The sequence below is a fragment of the Gopherus evgoodei genome, chromosome 23, assembly GCF_007399415.2.
Source record: "Gopherus evgoodei ecotype Sinaloan lineage chromosome 23, rGopEvg1_v1.p, whole genome shotgun sequence".
NCBI lineage: Eukaryota > Metazoa > Chordata > Testudines > Testudinidae > Gopherus > Gopherus evgoodei.
Genome location: NC_044344.1, coordinates 7828157 through 7846350, shown reverse-complemented (window position 1 = coordinate 7846350; position 18194 = coordinate 7828157). Strand labels below are relative to the sequence as shown.

Sequence of the window (18194 nt, the reverse complement as noted above, 5' to 3'; positions counted from 1 at the left end):
TTTTGTGAGATACTGAATTGCCTTAAAACCAGAACCCCGGTTCTGTGGTGGCATGAAAAATGTGAGATTGGAAGAAAGAAAGAAAGAAAGAAAGAAAGAAAGAAGGTGTATAGAAAAGCTGCAATCACAACGACCAGTGAGACTTCGAGGGCATCTAAAAGAAGTAAGGCAGTGCCAAAAAGGGTTAGGAAGAGGCCTAACAAAGAGAGTTGGAAAAAGTATTCTGGAAAAATAGATACCCAGGTGTCAGAGGTTTACCAGCAAATTAAGAGAGTGAATGGAACCTGAAGGAATAACAATTTTATCCCTGATCTTACTGAAGAAGATCAAGTGATAAATTTGAACAAAGGAAAAGCAGAAATCCTAGCAAGTAATGATGAGAATCAAAGTACAGATTATTTGGGGGGGGGGGAAGGAAATTTATCAAAGAAAATTGTAAGATCCTTAAATAGTTGGAAAAATGCCAGCGTGCTGAATGAAAACTTCAGTATGCAGGAACGGAAACACAGCTATAGATAAAAGGTTAAACACTGCGCCAGGGGTAGCATTTGAGCATTATATGACATATCCTGACCTGACGGGATTGCAGGAGTTTTATTAAAGTTATGTAAATCTATAGGGGAAAGGAGTAAGAGCAGTAGAATGGAAGTGTGCGGTGATACCAATTGAGAAGTCAAGCAAGCTACTTCTGAGAACAGCTGTCTAGGCCAATTGCCCTCATGTTTTGTGTGGGGAAAATTATGGCGAGAATGATAAATAAAAGTGGGGGGGGGGGCAACCTGTGGCTCCGGAGCCACGTGCGGCTCTTCAGAAGTTAATATGCGGCTCCTTGTATAGGCATCGACTCCAGGGCTGGAGTTACAGGTGCCAACTTTCCAGTGTGCCGGGGGGGGTGTGTGTGTGTGCTCACTGCTCAACCCCTGGCTCTGCAACAGGCCCTGCCCCCACTTCACCCCTTCCCGCCCACTCCCCTGAGTCTGCTGTGTCCTCGCTTCTCCCCCCTAGAGCCTCTTGCATTCCCAGGAGGGAGGAGGAGGCACTGATCAGCAGAGCTGCCAGTGGGCGGGAGGTGCTGGGAGTGGGTGAGGGAGCTGACCGGGGGGGCTGCTGAGGTATTACTGTGGCTCTTTGGCAACGTACATTGGTAAATTCTGTCTCCTTCTCAGGCTTAGGCTGGCCACTCCTGAATAAGAGGCTAGTTGCATACTGGGTGAAAAAAAAAGAAATCCTAAATAGTGCAAAGCAGTTTTAGGAGGGAGAGAGGTGCAACTGATCATATTGTAAGATTAGAAACAGAAACACAAAAAAGTCTAAGGATCAGAGTATATGGTGACTGAGGGGGTTGGATGTTGAAAAAGCACGATACACTATGGAGGGAGGGTTTGTTATATAAGTTGTCCATGATAGGGATAGAAGGAAGAACGGTCTGGTGGGGGATAAGAGATTTTTCTGAATAAGAGGACCATACCGGACAGAACAGAGAAAACCTTAGCAGGTATCTATAGTGTTGCCAATGGGGAGTTTGTCAGCTCTACCTTGTTTAACATTACGATAAATGATCCGCCAAACGGCATAAGGGCCTGAGTAGGAGTTACCTTATTGTGGATGATGCACTAAATGGGTTAAACACAGGAGAATTCAAGTGGTTGGAGAGAGATTCAACAGAGCGCTCAGGGAGGTCTCGGAATGGGGAGAAGTTTGTGGATTTAAATTTTCACTACCTAAAACAAATGGAACGATCATCATTAGAAGAAAGATCAATTACACTCATCTTTGATATCTTATGGAGAATGGGTGCATGCAGTTTTAAGATTCTGGCTATATAGTTTGGCACTTCTAAGTCAGCTTATTATCACATAGACAGTATTACAAACAAATGCAAAGGTAGGATTAGTTGACTTTTAAGTATTGCTGGGATTAATTGGGGAGCAGATGAGACAGCGCTGCTGATGCTTTGTAGAGCATTAGGAGCAGCAGTCATAGATGATGGGTATCGAGTCTTGAGTTCTGTGTCCAGACTGGAGCTTAAAAAGTTAGAATCGATGGAAAGAATTGTGGACCAAGAAGACAAGAGGAAGAAATGTCTGAAGTTTGCCCCAAATCGAGGATAATGTGCTGCTCCAAAGTTCTAAAAGGATCAGTGAAGTGCTCGAGTTTAGACTGGTAACTGGTCGCTGTGGTTTGAATAATATTTGGTATTTATTGACTAGACACAAAGCTGGGTTAGGAAACACTTCAGGTTAAAAGAAACATCTGATCCCCTGATATGGGAATGCAGGGAGTGGTTCCAGGAAAGAAAGGGTCTTCATGAAGAATTTAGACCGGGGTGGCCAGAGGTTGAGCAGTGAGCACCCCCCCCCCCCGGCACATTATAAAGTTGGCGCCTGTAGCTCCAGCCCCGGAGTCAGTGCCTGTACAAGGAGCCACAGGTTGGCCACCCCTGATTTAGACGCTTTACGGTGAGACTACACTATGAGGGCTTTAGTGAGAGGATTTGGAAAGTGGGGTAACTTTAACAAAATGTGCAAACTCAGTAGCTGAGTCTGCTTTGCTGTAAAGATGGGTCCCTGAACTCCTGTCCTAGCCCTTTGGGATCCATCCCTGGCCCCAGGGGTCAGAGCATGGGTGGGGCTGGGAGCACAGCCTGGCCCCAGGGACTTGTTCCTTCCTCGTTATAGGGTTTAACTCTCACCCAGGGACATTTCACATGTGGGGAAACTGAGGCACAGAGCAAGGTGGCAACCTGCTCAAGGCCATCCGGCAAGGGAATGGCAGAACTGGGGATAGGACCCAGGGGGGCCAGATTCAGACCCTGCTGTACCTAGTAGACCACAGTTTAAGGGAAAGTAACCACTTGTTGGGTAGAGCATAGTTTTTGTTTAACAGTAAACACCAGTGCTATTAATCATTGGAGGGAGGGAATTAAGAAGAGGCCCTGGTCCTCGGGGGGCGGGGGAGGGAGGTAAGGAGGCAGACTACACTTACCAAAGTGCTATTATTAATCATGTTTATTGCGGTAGGTGCTGTACAGCCCAGACAGACCTAGGGGTGGGGGCAGAAAACACAGAGGGAACAATGGGGTGGTGATAAGTGCTATGTAAATTCCATTATTATTGGTTTGGAAGGTGGGTTTTGTCAGGGAGGGGGCTCAGCTCAATGGAAGGAAGAGGGGCCAAGGTAAGTGACTCCAGGAAAAAGGGGTGGGGGCTGGAGCAAACAGCCTATCACAGGGCAGAGAAAAGTCCAATCAAAACTAGAAAGTTCTCTGATGGATCCTGCCCCTTCCAGCTGCTTCCTTGGTGCACTGTTTCCCCAAGGGCAAGACACGACAGTTAAGTTTCCATGTCAAGAGTAATTACCTCTGTTGCTCTGGGGAAAACATTTCTGCTAGAGAGGAAGGGTGGGTTTGCGGTTAAGGCACAGGAATGGGATGAGGGAGATCTGGTTTCAGTTCCTAGCTCTGCTACAGATGCTCTGTGGGACCTCGGGTAAGTCACGGAATCGCTGTGGGGCGTCAGTTCCCACCCGTACAGTGGGTGACCTTGGGGAGGGGTCCTGCCTCAGAGGGGCGTTGTGAGATACGGACACTGAAGATTGTAGCGAGGATGGTAACAGTCTGAGTATCTGAGAGAGAGCCAACATGCCTTGCTGCTGCTGTTCAGTGCCCGCGGGGGAGGAGAGGTGTGAAGCGCTGAGAGGGGAAGGATTAGCTTGGGGTATTCCCCACACATGCTTAAAGGCTCAATTTTATATGGCAGTAGCACCTACAAGCCCTAGTGGTGGACCAGGATCCCGGTGTGTGAGGCGCGGTACAAACCCCGAACAAGAAGACAGTCCCTGGCCCTTCTGCAGCTGATGCACAGCCGCTGAGCCCTCTCCATGCCATTGCTGTGTAAAGCTGGCCTGCTGGAAGCAGAGGCCGCCGAGGAGCCTGTTCCTGCAGTGGGAAGTAGGTCAATGCGCTAAATAATTAAGGCTGCAGCTGTTAGGCTGAGGCAGGCCTGAAGATGCTGACGTGATGAAAACCAGAGCTGCTGGATCTCCAGCCTGAGGAGATGTCAATAAATAGACTGCCCGGCTCAGTCAGGTGGCTGGCGTGTCTTGCAGCAAAAGCTGGGACTCGAGACAGCATTCCTGGTGCACTGGCACTTCCCTACTCTCCCAATTCCCTCTCCTCTTCGCTCCCAGGCTTTCCCCTCAGATGCTGGGACAGGGGAAGGAGGGCGAAGCCACCAGACTTGGCGTCAGGGGAGGAAAAGCTCTTTGGCGTCTGAAAGCATCGAGAAAGGGCTGCAGCTGCGCTGTCTAGTACGGGGTAGGATCCCAAAGTTGTTGACAGCTGCCAGCACTGAAATGCAGCCACCGCTGGGGGAAGATAACCAGCTCACAGCAACCTGCGAAAGCAGGGGAATGAGGAGGGTGATGTTAAGAATGAAAAGGGCCCTGGGATCTGCAGAGAGGGCACCCCAGGGGATGTCTCCACCTACAGACCCCCTGCAGTAAAGGACGTGGAACTCCGTTTACCTACCCCCAGAAGAAGGATGGGGGGAGTGAACCCTGTTGAGCTAGAAGCCTGTGTCACACCTCTGCTTGTTCTGCTGCTGGTAAGTTCCAGGGGGCTGGAGGGAGGCTGGAAGACTAACCTCAGGGCTGGTCCTGTCTTCCAGGCAAAGCTGGTGAGAAGATGCGGAACGAGCAGCAAGTCAGAGTGGTGAATTCAATTCAAAGGGAGGGACCTGGCCAGTTGTGTGTCGGCTTTAAACACTCCTTACGACACAAGTTGGTAAGTAAAGCTTCTTCATTCCATCTAAGACAGCACAAGCCTTTCTGAACGGCAGTGGCTAAAGCTAAGCACAGGGGTTTGCTAAACACGGGGCAAGGAGAACTGGAAACATACGCCGGGCGGTTGTGGGGGACAGGACAGGCTGGAGGGGCAGAGGCGTCTTGCTGTGGCATTTCCAGGGTGGTTTTCTTAAGCTTTTATTTGTCGTTAAAACCAAATTGCTAGCCCTGCTGGTGACCAAGATACCCCTCTGGAGTCTGCAGGTAGCTGGACACAATTAATTCCCCATTCAGCTCAGCAGGTGTGAACTCTGAGGCCTTAGGATGGTAGTTTACTTATCTGAACTTTTTCACTTCTGCTGGGCAAAGCCCACAAAAGAGGAAGCGTGGTTGTATTAGGAAGCTCTGTGCACTCTTGCTGTCACATCTCAAGCTGGCAGAGGTTGGAAAAGTAGCACTACTCGCTTTCCAATCCAAAATCTAGTTTAAACATCAGACTCCAAGAGGGTTTGCACTAAGATGAGAGAGACTATTTGAGATAAAGTGGATTTCTAACTAGAGATCTCCCAGTCACTAACAGTTCCACTATATGGCATGTCATGGCACTAACTAGGCAAGTAATAGGACTCTCATGCTTATTCTGTAAAACCATAGCTATCGACCATTGGAGCTAAAGGAGAATCTCCCTTAGCCGCTAGCACTAGAGGGGCTGTGACACACAGTTGAGCAAGTCTGATTTCATCCAATAACAGACAGTAGTACATTTTTATAGAAACACTTCCTACATTACAATGTTTTAAAGGGAACCAGACAGCACTGGTTTTAACTGAAAATCTAGACCCTCGGAATTCAATGTTGCTTCTGCAACATGCCAACTGTCATACCAGCTCAGAAGTTCATTATCCTGCTTATGGCACCAGCCCATGTCTAGTGCTTAGAGGGAGAAAAAAATTAACTCTCCTCCTGTACTGAACCCAGCCATTCTCTACTAGGAGTGATGGCTTCTGAGCCCCTCCAGCAAGCTGGTATCCTCACGTATATCACCTCCACACCCTAAAGAGCAGATCCTGACTCCCCCAAATCCAGGAGCATGTGGACTGGGGGATTGGGCTGTGGTATTCCAAGCTATGGGGCTCAGTGCTAGAGTCTGGTGTGGGAGCTGGGTTGGGTGCAAGCCCCTCTCTCACTTTTTATTAGTTATAAGAGAGAGGGCAGATGGCCCAGTAGTCAAGGTGCTGTCCTAGGACATAGGAGCCCTAAGTTCTATTTCTTGCTGGCCCCCAGGCTCCCTGTGCCTCAGTTTCCCCTCTGTAGAACAGGGATACAAGCATAGCCCTGCCTCCCAAGGGCATAGGGAGGTGCTTGGTTACCATGGAAATGGCCTAGCAATACCATAGATAAAATCACTGCTCCTTCTCCAACTGCTTGGCTGTGAATTCACCATGCCCGGTGCACTGCCCATCTCCTGTATATCACCCCACTGCAGGAAGCTGGCCATCAGCTGTGCTGCACCCCCTGCCAAAGAGGACTTTTCCAGCCTGGCGTCCCCCTCTAATGGGCCCTGGCCCTGTTCACCGCCATCTCCAGTCCATAGGGCAGGGGTTCCAAGGCAGAAAGAAAAATGAGTGTCTGAAATTTTAACTGCGACTGGAGTGGGGTTTTAGGCCGGTTTGGTTTTTAAGGATAATACCGTGTGTGGGTGGTGGTTAGAGGATGAAACATTCACGCCTTCTTACAAAGGAAAACAGAGGGGTTAGAGCAGAGGAATCCTGGGTTCCATTCCCTATTGTCCCAGCTTTAAAATGGAGTCCTGCTTTCCCACATTTGTGAAGGGCTTGGAGATGGGTAAGAGGAGCATTCGTAACAGCGCTTTCGCTTGGGGACCCATAAATCTCTCCCATGGCCGCCTTCTGACTTGCTTCGGTGCAAGGTGAAACATTTCCAGCTTATGCAGCCTTTCCTTGAAAGTCAATCCTGACTCCGCAGCTAATGGCTTTGACTACCCCCCGCTGGTGCTTTTCCTTCTCAGATGTATCCTTCTCTAAGGTGCAACAGTTGATGACACCAGTATCAAAGCAGCGGAGGAGAGTGCTTATGCTAACACGCAAGGAACTGCTAGGGATACGCGCGTTAGCACGAGAGTGCACACACCCACGCTGTTGTCAGAGACGTTGTCAGATGCTACCGGTGTGGTGCTCTGCTTTGCTCTCTCCTTGTTGGTATCACTCGGCTGCGTGCGTGTGTTCCCTCTGCGTGCTGCCCCAGCTCTGCGCAGATAGCTGACACAGCAGACCCGAAGAGAACCCCCAATGACCACAGAGTCTAGTAAGGTAAGAAGGCACGGCGGCCAGGTTTATTGCGATCTTGGACACAGTTGCAGTTCCTCTGAGATTGTTACTCTACAGGGCATACTACGAGAAAGTGCCTCTTGACAATGGACCCGGCTCAGTCAGTGGCGGGACTTTCTACTGCCCCCTAGGCCGGACAAAGACATCGCCCCAGGGATACATTTTTATACACAGGTACAAACAAGTTACACATCACTCCTGACGTATTGAGGTGCAGCCCCTCTACGTAGTAAGGTACAACCCCTCTACATAGTCAAGTGCCGCCTCTCACCTTGTACATGTTGGTTCGATCAAAACAACTCTATCCATCATATTACCCTTTTGCCCCTGTCATTGGGATGGGTCGGTCTGTTCCTTGTTATCTGTGTGGAATGTGCAAGTATGTGAATGTTCTGATCTCTAGTGTTCAGTACCTTTTAGGTACGTATCTTCTTGCAGCATCAGCCCTTTCCTTGCCAGCTGCTGTGAGCAGGGCCTGCCTCTGGCTCACAGCTTCACTTTGCTTTATGTTAGCAAAGTCTTGCCCATTACTTTAGTTCAGGCCTCAGGCCTCATACTGGGCCTTTATCAGGGCCTTCACTTACTACACACGCTAACCCCCAGCAACGCAGGAAAAAATTTAAAACAAGCTTGTTTTGAAATATATTTGCTGTAGCTTTTTATTTTACATGGGGAAACTAACAACACAGGCTGCCCGTAAAGTGCAGAAGCAGAACAGAATATTTTACTGCAAACAGCAGGCAGTTTTTGAGCTCATGAGATTAAAATACATAATCAGGATTCAAGTAAAGAGACTGGACCTATCCAGATAATGAGAACATCCAGAATTACATTAGAAGGTTGTTTTTAAAATCCCTTGGAAGGGCTACAATGTGGTCTAGTGGCTAGAGAAGTGGACTGACGATCAGGGAGCTATTCTCAGCTCTACCACTGGCCTGCTGGGTGACCTAGGACAAGTCACTTCCACTGCCCTGTGCCTTGGTTTCCCCAGTGTAAAGAGGGTAATGAAGCACACCTGCCATTGTAACCGCTTTGAGATTTACAGATGAAGAGAGCTGGCTATTTTTTTAAATGCTCCTGCTTCAAGGCATAAGCTAACAGAGGGGTCAGGAGGAAACATCTCCTATAGGGAGGTTATTCCAATATTGGCCACTGGGGGTATCCTTGACCCCTCCTCCAGAATGAGCTGGACCTGGCCATTCCTGGACACAGAACAAGATGGGCTTCTGGGCTGGCACTTCCTCTGGCTCTGTCCATTTAGATAGGAGGACCAGATGTCCCATTTTTATAGGGACAGTCCTCTTTTTGGGGACTTTCTTATATAGGCACCTATTACCCCCCACCCTGTTTCTTCACAGGTGCTATCTGGTCACCCTACATTTAGATCTTTACACCACACTCTTTGCTGAATTTATGAGCACTCCAGTTTGGAAGTGGGACACACCGCGGGCATCAGGCCTCAGCCAGAGGCATTGCAAGAGGTGGTGGCAGATTTGATCGGCGTTCATGTTTTGCGCTTTTCAGCTACTGGCATGTTTGTAGCCAGGGCATCGTTTTGGGTCCACGGAGGGCACCAGCATCCCCAAGCCTTGAGTTTATGACCCCAGTTCTTGGTACTTAGAGTTTAAAAACAGAAAAACCCACAGGGACATCAATCAGACCAGGGATCATCCCGTCCCGTGTCCAACACGGGGCGGTATCAGCTGCTTCAGAGGAAGGTGCAGAAAACCCAGCAGAAGGTTGCTGTGGAATAACCTGCCCTGGGGATGAGGAAGAAATGTTCCCTGTTCCCGTCAGAGTGAGACATTCTTCCTAACCCCATTAGTCAGCATTTGGCTCATGGCCTGAGGCAGAAAGGGTTTAAATACAGAGACTCTTGTATTTTAGAAGGTTATACTATTCTAATTCAGCATTTCCTTGTTCTCTAGCTAAATGTCCAGTCCTTCCTTTGAGTCCTGCTCAGCTCTTGGCTTCAGTGATGTCCTGTGGCAATGATTTCCCCTGACTAAACAGGTACTGCCTGGGGAAGAATATTCTGCTGTGTCACTTTTAAGTATCCTGCTTTTGAATTTCATTGACCATCCTTTGTCCTCGTATTATATGCAGTAGAGCGGGGTAGAAACTGGTGCTGGCACAAGCCGAGCCCTGTTATCAAAGTATGTTCAGAAAGGGCTAGATTCTGCCAACTGCCCTTCCACTGAGCAGCAACTTACTCGATAAGTAGCCCACAGGGCTACTACTTGACATGTTCAACTGACAGAGTATTACGGGCCCTGGTATGTTGGGATCTCAGTCACCCATCAGCAATTCAAAGCCATTCCCCAAATAACACGCCTGAAGGATGCATCTTCTCTTTCACCGGATGTAACCCTCAAGAGGGAGCTGCAGATAAGCCCGCAGAGCCGGGGGCAGGTTGAGTTTGGGGATGGTGGAATGGCACCGCGCTCCCAGGTGCTTTCGCACGGCGCAGCGCGCCAGGTGCTGCAGCTGACGGGGCTGGTTCGTCATGTGGAGAGCAGAGTCGTAAAACATCTTGTGCTCCTGGCGAGACGGAAGGAGGGTTAAACGAGGCTCCGTCTATCACAGGGCTCAGCGGTGAGTACAGGGGCAAGGAGAGGCAGGACCCCTCACTTTATTAAGTCCACCATCATGCACTCAGTAAAGGCTAGAAATTAGACATTTCTAGTCATCAGAGGGAGGTTCTGGAGCAGCCTCCAAGGTGCAGGGGGGACAACTGAACTCACTTTAAGATGGAACTGGACAAACTTAGGAATGGAATGATATGATGGGTGGCCTATGACAGCAGGGGCCTGGACTCTGAGCCTGGAGGTCCCTTCCACGCTTATATCCCCGTCCTCTCTAGAACCTGGAGGACCAAGATCTCTATGGGCGTTAACTCCACATCTCCTGTTCTTTGGAGCCTCTCCCCAGCCAATGATCTCACCCGTACTGAGCTGTGTTTGGGAGCCACTGATCTAGTCCCTTGGCCAATGCGGGATTGCAGCTGAGAGGGGATTTCTTTATCTGGACCAGTTTTAAAAGTCCCAAGCTATGGAGATGGTCCCGCAGCCACAGATCCCACCGTCTGGTCCCCACAGGCGAGTTGCCCAAAGACCCAAATTCTCAAGGTTATGCAGAATACGTGCCACTAGGATGGCTAATGTGTCACCTACCGCCCCAAGCAGACTGAGCATCTGGCTGCATATTAGGCAGCAGTATAAAACCCTCTGTCCCCAGCAGATACCTCCAGGGCAGCCGCTTGCCCTGCTGCAGCTCCTGATGCACCTGATCTGGGGGGCCAAGTCACCATTCAGCCTCCAGATCCAAGCACGCTGCCCCTCTCACCTGCTCTGTCTGGTGCCAAGCGGGCTGCGAGCTGGACTTACCTGCCACATCTCCGGAGGCACCACTTCCACCCAGGAATCACAGGATGGGATCCGGTCGTAGGAGTTCAGCACGACTTCCAGGGCACGGGGGGCCAAGGAGCAGAACTTCAGCATCTGAGAGTCAGGCGGGAGAGAGCAGAGGACAGGGGTGAACTGGCCAGGAGGGAGGAGAGAAATACAAGGAGGGCGAGAGTGCCAGCGAAGCTAGAGGGAGCCAGAGACGATAGCGCAGTGATGTGGGCCCCTCAGCAGGAAGTCCCAGCGCTCTAGGGCTGTGACAGGGTCAGATCCTAGCAAGGGAGGACTCAACTCTCCCTCCTTGCATGCAAACGCAAAGCTTACCACGTGCACATGTTTCAGAAGGGACTTAAACTCCCATTGCACTGAGTGAAGTTCACCCTACACTGCTGTACCGCATGGCTGCATTTATACTGTGCTGCTGTGTCGGTCTGTAGTTTGCAAAGGGGTTTGGGATCCTCAGGAAGGCTGTAGGTGCTCTGGGAATTGTCGGTAGCCCGTCTGCTCCAGTATCCCATCACTGATGGCTGATTCCAGATATTTCAGAGGAAGATGCAAGAAGGGCATGAATAATAATGCTATAGATGTAGTTTCTTCCTGACCCCAGCAATTAGTGGCTGGTTTGTGCCCTGAAGCATGAGCATGAACTTGTCTCCCTGGCACAAGGGGAGCCTCATACAGAATCAGGGAGGTAGAGGTTAAAAAAATATAAATAAATAAATAAAAAAGACCTGTTAGCCCTCATCATCAGAGCAACCAAGGGTGGTGGGTGGGGAGGAGAGGTGGAATTAAGGGAGATGCATTTCACCCCCTCCTCCCCTGGCTTTTATTCTTCTCTTGATGTCACCCTCAGCCAAACTAGACAATGTGACTCGATTCTACCCAAGGTGTTCAATGCACCTCACAAACGTTACCTGAGCCTCCCAATTCTGAGGAGTGAGAAATGGGGAAACTGAGGCACAAGGCCTCCTACCTGACTTGCCAAGGTCACACAGGGAGTCTGTGGTAAAGCAGGGGACAGAACCCAGGAGTCCTAACTCCCAGGCCTTCCACTCCTTCAATCACGAGGCCCCACTCCCTCCTCCGAGTGCTGGGGAACAGAGCTCAGGAGCCCTACTCTAACCATTAGACTCCACTCCCACCGTCCCTCAGGAGTCCTGACTGCCAGGCAATGATTTAGCCCATTTCCTTCCCTTCCCACGCTCACTCCCTCACCTTGGGGTTGATGGCCGCCGCCCCGTGGTCCAGTAAGGTGGCGATGATGCTCTCAGGCTGCCCGTCTAGGTACTCCTCCACCGCCTGCAGGGCGCAGTCCATGGGCGTGTAGCCGGCGCAGTTGCTGACGTTCACAGCAGCCCCGTGCCGGAGCAGCAGTGCCACCAGGCGGGGGTGGCAGTTGCCGCAGGCGTTGTGGAGCGGGGTGTGGTTCTTCCTGCCGGCCGTCCTGGCGTCGGCCCCGCACTCCAGCAGTCGCTTGGCCACCCTGTAGTAGCGCTCGGCCTCGGCCGGCTTGTCAGCGCTGGCGCAGGCGGCGTTGAGGGCCGTCTCCCCTTCCCGGTTCCGGTGGGCGAGGGCAGCCCCGTAGCACAGGTAGAGCTGCAGGTGGGCCTCCAGGCCGTGCTCGGCGGCCACGTGCAGCGGGGTCGTCCGCCTGTCCCTAGTGCTCAGGTTCACCAGGGCCCCATGCTCCAGCAGCAGCTCGGCGCACCTGCAAAAAAACACAGCCAGGCTCACCCGTCCCCAGCCCCCACCTCTGCTGATCTGGGGTGCTTCAGCCTCCGTGCAGAGCCCTGGAGAGACTGCTGGGGGGGGTGTCCCTCTCTCCCTCTCCCCAGAACTGCAGCTGCAGGGTTTCTTCCCTTCCCGAGCTGGGTTCAGATCCCGCTGCCAGGGCACGGTGCAAACCGGTGCCACTCCCAGGCTGACTTGGGGCTTTGATCTGTCGGGGGGCAGTGGGCTGCCTGGAGTCAAACTCCATGGGAAGGTCGGGCTCCACTGGGCTGTCTATGGGGTGGCTCCTGGCTTCAGCACTAAGTCCTCGTCCCTTGCAGAGGGTGACTGGCAGGCAGCACTGCTGCAGGGCAAGCTCAGACTGCTCCCTGCCCACCAACCCCAGCAGGGAGCATGGGGTACCCCATGCTCAGGCCGGAGCCCCCTGGGGCTGTTCCATGCAGACTTGAGGCCTGGCCCAGGCAAGTGCTGCCTCCATCCACCAGCCGCTAGCTCCTGCCACAAACAGCCCAGTTCTGGACACACTCTTTGCTTCCCCATGACTCCTGTGCAACTCTCAGGGCACAGGGATTTGGGGCATGCCTGGGCCTGGCAATCACAGGCTCGGCAGCGGGGCCCCGCGCTCTGCTTGGATTGATCTTGCTGGCTGAGAGCACGAGCCTTCCTCACGACCACCCACTCGCCCATCAGGCAGGGGCCGGAGTGTCTTGTGCCAGGGGCAGTGTCAGAGGACTCTGGAGATCCAGCATCCTCGGGGCAGGGTGGGGAGCAGCAGGCAGATTCCCTGGGGCTGAACACACAGCTCGGGCAGCTCTCTGCCATTCACACCACGTGCCTCCATCCTGCACCAGAGGAGCTCTCCTAGGGGACTGGGACAGGGTCCACTTACCCCGCATTAGCCCAGACAGGTTTAAGCCCCAGGTATTGACAGCGGAAGTCCCACCGCCCTCCCCCCGGCAAGACTGGGCATGCTCCAAGTGCTCCAGCAGTATAAAGGGAGGGAGCCCAGCTCATTCTGGGTGGGAGGCTGCAGGAGAAGGACCTGCCTAGGAAGCTCCTGCTGAGGGCCAACCACAGGCTCTAGCTATGCCGAGAATCAAAGCCGTCCATGGCCCAGCTGCACCCTGGTGACTGGAGGAAACCCTGGAGACGACCGGCCCTGCCGAACATAGAGGACCCAGCGCCTCATGGGAGACCCCAACGCAGACTCTGGTAGGAAGCGACCCAGGGCGGATGACTGAGTGGTACCTCCGGAAGTGCAGCTTGTTTCAGTAGGACCCTCCCTGCTGAGTCAGTGGCAAGCTGCTACGCCACTGTTGGGGCCCGGTGGAGTTGGGTGGGCCCAAGCCCCCCTACTGGGGCAGCTACACCTCAATGCTATAGACTCAGGTTGCTAGGCCATGCTGCCCTGCACTAAAGGGGGGTGCTATAGAGTGGTCCCTAGGCCACGCTGCCCTGACCCTAGAGGTGTGGACCTTCACAGGGACATTTGGTCTCTGTGGCCCATACAGCCCTCAGTGTCTCTGCTGGCCAATGGGGCCAGCTGGGATCTGAGGGTGAGTCGGGCTTGCATGCGCTGCTTGGCTGAGCAGCTGCTTTGTCCTGGAGGCTGCAGCTCGCGCTCTGCAAGCTCTGCTTTCATTTAAAAACAAAAACAAGGCCAAGATTTTCACAAGTCACTAGCAACTATGGGGAGGGGGGTTTCCAATTGACACACTTGACAGAGCGCTGATTTTCAGAGGGTATGGTCTGGAAGCCAGGCCCCTGCAAGGGCAGCTCAGAGACCACCCAAAAACTAGAGGTGGCCACGTCATGGGGTCACATCACGGCTTTTGGCCCCACACCTCTAGACCTGACCATTGGGAATAGAATTGTCAAAATAGGAACTGAGGCAGCAGTGTCTGCAGACAGCCTGAAACAATAGCTCAAGGAGGTGCGACCCATCTTGTTAACTCTGAAGACTAGTGACAACTAGTGAAATGAGACCACTTACCTCTTTTGCTACTGATCCAAGAAGGGCATAGTGTGACGATCTAACATGGAGCCTTGTGTTGGTTTCTCCGGTGTGGGTGGATCTCTGCCTGTGAGCAGAGCTTGGAGGAGTGCCATTTCCCCCCTCCCAAAGTCCGCTAGTTTGCAAGTCATTGACCTGCCTGCACTATAGATCTGTGGGTTAGGCTAGAAATTCCTCTTCAAGAAATACTGCGCCCTGCCCCCACCCCCACACTTACCGCAAGGTCTCCGGGGAGGTGCAGAGATGCAGCGGGGCCAGCCCCTCCTCTGACAGCACATTGGCGTTGGCACCATAGTTCAGGAGCAGCTGGGTGCACTCGGCACGCTGGTGGATGCAGCTGTCATGGAGGGCAGCCTTCCCACCCACCACGGCGTCGACCTCTGCCCCCTGCAGAATCAGGTGCTTCACGCAGTCCCGATAGCCTCGGGCCGCCGCGATCCGCAAGGGGGATGTGTGCTTCTTCAGAGGGCTCAGGACCCACAGACCTGCGGGCGGGAAGGAGGGCAGGGGAATCTCAAAGCCCTGTGCTGCTGTTCCACTCAGTCATTTATTGAGTCTGTTATTGAGTCTGCCAACCTCGACTGACCATAATCCACCCTCCCGCCCCCAGGACTTCCTGGAATTCATCTGTGTGATCTCAGGGTCACAGCGAGGCAGGGGGAAGAGGCAGAGAGAACCGGAGCAACTTGCTCAAGAGCCGAGAGGCAGTGGGGTTTAGAGGCCAGGGTGTCAGGGAACCAGAGCTCTGTTCCTGGCGCGGACGCTGCCCTGCCAGGGCATCTTTGCCAACTCTCTGCCGCTGTGTTTTTCCCCTCCCACCACTTATGTGTCTTGGCTATTTAGCCTGCAGATTCTCCAGGACAAGGAGCGACTGACTATATGTATGTACAGCACCTAGCGCACAGACCCACATTGCAGCTGGCGTGTCTAGGTGCTACCGTAATACAAATAAATGAACAACAACTGCACAGCAAGCAAGTGGCAGAGCTGGGACTGGAACGCAGGATTTCTGCTGCCCGTCCCCTGCTCTCCAGGAGAAGTCACGTGTTCTGGAATGAGCAAGGACCTCAGGAAACCCCAGGGGCTTTCGCTGAATTCTGCTTGGCTCCTTTCTGCCGCACTTTGAGCAAAGCCCCAAGAACCGACACATCCCTGGGAGCACAAGGTCTCTGGCTCTGGTGGGGATGGGGGGGGGAATCATTTAACTAGGGCAGTTGAGAAGAGGAAAGCAGCACTCAGCCCTGGGTTTGTTCCAGCCACAAGCCCGGATCAGAAACCCCACCTACGTACCCAGCTCTGCCGACCACATCAGCTCCTCACTGACCGTCTCCACGATCACGTTCGCGACAGCCTCGTCTTTGAAGATGTTCTTGATGGTCTGCAGGTCCCCGGTGTACAGGATGTTGTGGACAGCAGGATCCCGGCAGTACCGGGGACGCCGGGCGGGTTTGGGGAGCAGGGAGCTGCTGGTGGCCGGTGAGAACCTCCTGGTCAGGCATTGCCTCGAGAGAGCCCTCCGACGATCCTCCCACTCCAGCCGCTCTCTCTGCAGGCGCAGTGCACGCAGGGTGGAGGAAGTGAACGCAAAGGTCTCCCTAGACATTCTCTTAGCTCCGCGGGATGGGGCTCAGCCAGGGAAGCCTCCTTGCCTCTGAGACAGGCAGCAGATTAGTGCCCCCTGCCACCTCCCTCAGTCTTGTAAATATGGGCATGACCAGAAAACCCCTCCCCTTGTTGATTCAGAAGAGCAAGCCAGGCCATGCTATAAATAGAGGGGATGCTTACCAGGGCAGTCAGCAGCAGAAGTTTTGTGCAGGGTCATGTTCTATCCAGGGCCGGTGGCGTTTGGAGGCATTAACCTTTGCCGGGTGGCAGGAGTTTAAGCAGAACAAACTTACAGCAGCCCCGGGAGAATTTCCCCAGCCCCTGAGTGGAGAGCAGGGTTGTCCCGCATAGGACCCACTGAGCAGGGGGAGTTGAGTCCACAAGAGGGCGGGAAGCACTGCAGACAGCTCACCCCTCCTCTGGGCTGACCGGGGTAGTGCTGGGCAGGGAATACCACCTGCCTTTCCTCACGTGGCCACGCTGCGGCCCTCGGGTGCCCGCTGCCAGCTCTCCACATGGCCTTGCATTTAAACAGTTACCGTGTCTGAGTCAGGGCCCGATTCTCAGAGGTGTCGACAAAGAACAGTCGTAGGTGACTGACACTTCTCAGGACCAGCTCTCTGGGACCAGGAGCTGCTCCTTCTCCTAGCTACACTGTGCTGCCAGCCACCCCCAGGCCAAATTCAGAATAAAAAGACAATGAAGAACACATCCCTCGGGCCAGAGAATTTGCACCCTCGATTGCAGACCCCTGCAAAGGAGAAGCAGGTCACCTCTCTACAGGCCCAGAGGGGAACCAGGGACATTGTAAAGTATTTCCTTAAGCCCTTTCAATTCCAGTCCACAAGTGAAGCGTGAGCGAGGGTGGGAGGAAAGGAAACCCCCCAAACCGCACCGATCTTCAGATGAGAGAGTTAAATCACAAGCCACATTTTAATTGGAATCATCGAGGACAGATGGTCTCAACAATTCACTAGCCGTTTTTAACTAGACAGAGTTGGGAACAAAACAAACCAGACAACTTGCTTGAGGCAACATTAGCCCATCGGTCACTTCCCCCCACAGCCACACATGGGAGTCGCCCTATTGCCTGGCCTTCTCTTTTGGGGTGCTGGCACTTGATTACGCCAGCCCTGGGCTGCTTTTAACAGGGGCCTGAAGCATCCTTGAAGTTTAAATTGGGTAAAAACACACCAGCTGAGAGATCAGGCTGCGTGTCAGCAAGGTGCCAGGGGAGTCATGGGGATTACATTCATTTGCACCAGTTGAGGATCTCGCTCGGGGTTTTACAGAGCCGAAGAGACACAGAAAGGTTCAGGATTTTTAAGATCATTTCCTCTGTAGTTATTTCCTACCTCACAAATAATTTTCTCCCATCACATGTGTACCCCAGCCCCTGCAGCATCCTGCCAGTGCAGGAGAACAGGGCAGTGAAATGGACTAGACCCAAACAACGATGCCAACTCAGCTGCCTCCACAATTCAAGCTGAGTAAAGAAAGAGTTAAAGGCTGGATTTTTTTTTTTTTTAAAACCACACAATCCTCTTGGTTTTGAGGAGGGATGGTGCCCCCTGCATCACCTTGATATGGGCTTTGATTTGATATGTTTTACAACCCGATGGCATCCACTTAAGGCCAGGGCCTGGGAAGATTTCACAGAAGAACAGAGCTGTCAGATCAGCAGGGTGCCAGAAAGTGAGGTGACCAGAGGGTAAAAGCTTGGCCCTGGAACTCAGGACATGGGGCAACTGACGCCGTCACCCTCTCAAAACACAGCACAGGGATTCTGGCTGGCCTGGCTGCCATTCCGATGCCCCGTGGAGAATAACGTCGACGCAGCTGCATTTGATACAAGCCTTTTTCTGTGGGGAGCAGTGGGCTCAACCCTGAAAGGTACCGAGCTCCTTTGATTCTCAGTGAATTTGCTGGGAGCTGCAGTGGCCCAATGGCGGGGAGGATTCAGCTTTAATATCGAGAACTCCATTGTGCTCAGCTGCAGCTCCAGTCCTGTTACGGGCTGATCCCGCAGTCCTTGCACGTGTCTCTCCCCAGTGAGGGCAATGGGCATGTGGCAGGAGCATGGCCTGGGATTCCTTCACTCCCAAATGCAACCCAGCCAGCTCCGTGTTAATGCTTTAAAGGGGACATGCTCCAGTTAACAGAAGCCTCCAATGCTCCCCACACAGCAGCATGTGGGAGAGGGATAGCTCAGTGTTTGAGCACTGGCCTGCTAAACCCAGGGTTGTGAGTTCAGTCCCAGAGGGGGGCCATTTAGGGATCTGGGGCAAAAATCTGCCTGGGGATTGGTCC

General features: G+C 52.7%; 1 protein-coding gene and 1 long non-coding RNA gene across 2 annotated transcripts; one reads left to right on the top strand and one right to left on the bottom strand.

The window, feature by feature from the left end:
• The first annotated feature begins 4195 nt into the window (after positions 1-4195).
• Positions 4196-9204, top strand: LOC115639170. The gene is made up of 3 exons (XR_003997618.1): positions 4196-4315; positions 4668-4783; positions 9059-9204. It is a non-coding gene; the product is annotated as an uncharacterized LOC115639170 (long non-coding RNA).
• On the bottom strand, positions 7761-18127 carry ASB16 (ankyrin repeat and SOCS box containing 16). Its single transcript, XM_030541611.1, has 5 exons — positions 15570-18127; positions 14497-14764; positions 11750-12242; positions 10517-10630; positions 7761-9671 (listed from the first exon to the last, which is right to left on the bottom strand). The coding sequence occupies exons 1-5, from the start codon at positions 15880-15882 to the stop codon at positions 9486-9488; spliced, it is 1374 nt and encodes a 457-aa protein (XP_030397471.1). The 5' UTR covers positions 15883-18127; the 3' UTR covers positions 7761-9485.
• Positions 18128-18194: the final 67 nt, after the last annotated feature.

Coding starts and splice junctions, on each gene's coding strand:
- ASB16 (XM_030541611.1), bottom strand. CDS start 15,882: ATGTCTAGGGAGACCTTTGCGTTCACTTCCTCCACCCTGCGTGCACTG. Junction 12,243..14,496: donor ACCTCCCCGGAGACCTTGCG/GTAAGTGTGGGG, acceptor GTTTTTTTGCAG/GTGCGCCGAGCTGCTGCTGG. Junction 9,672..10,516: donor TGCCTCCGGAGATGTGGCAG/GTAAGTCCAGCT, acceptor CCGTCTCGCCAG/GAGCACAAGATGTTTTACGA.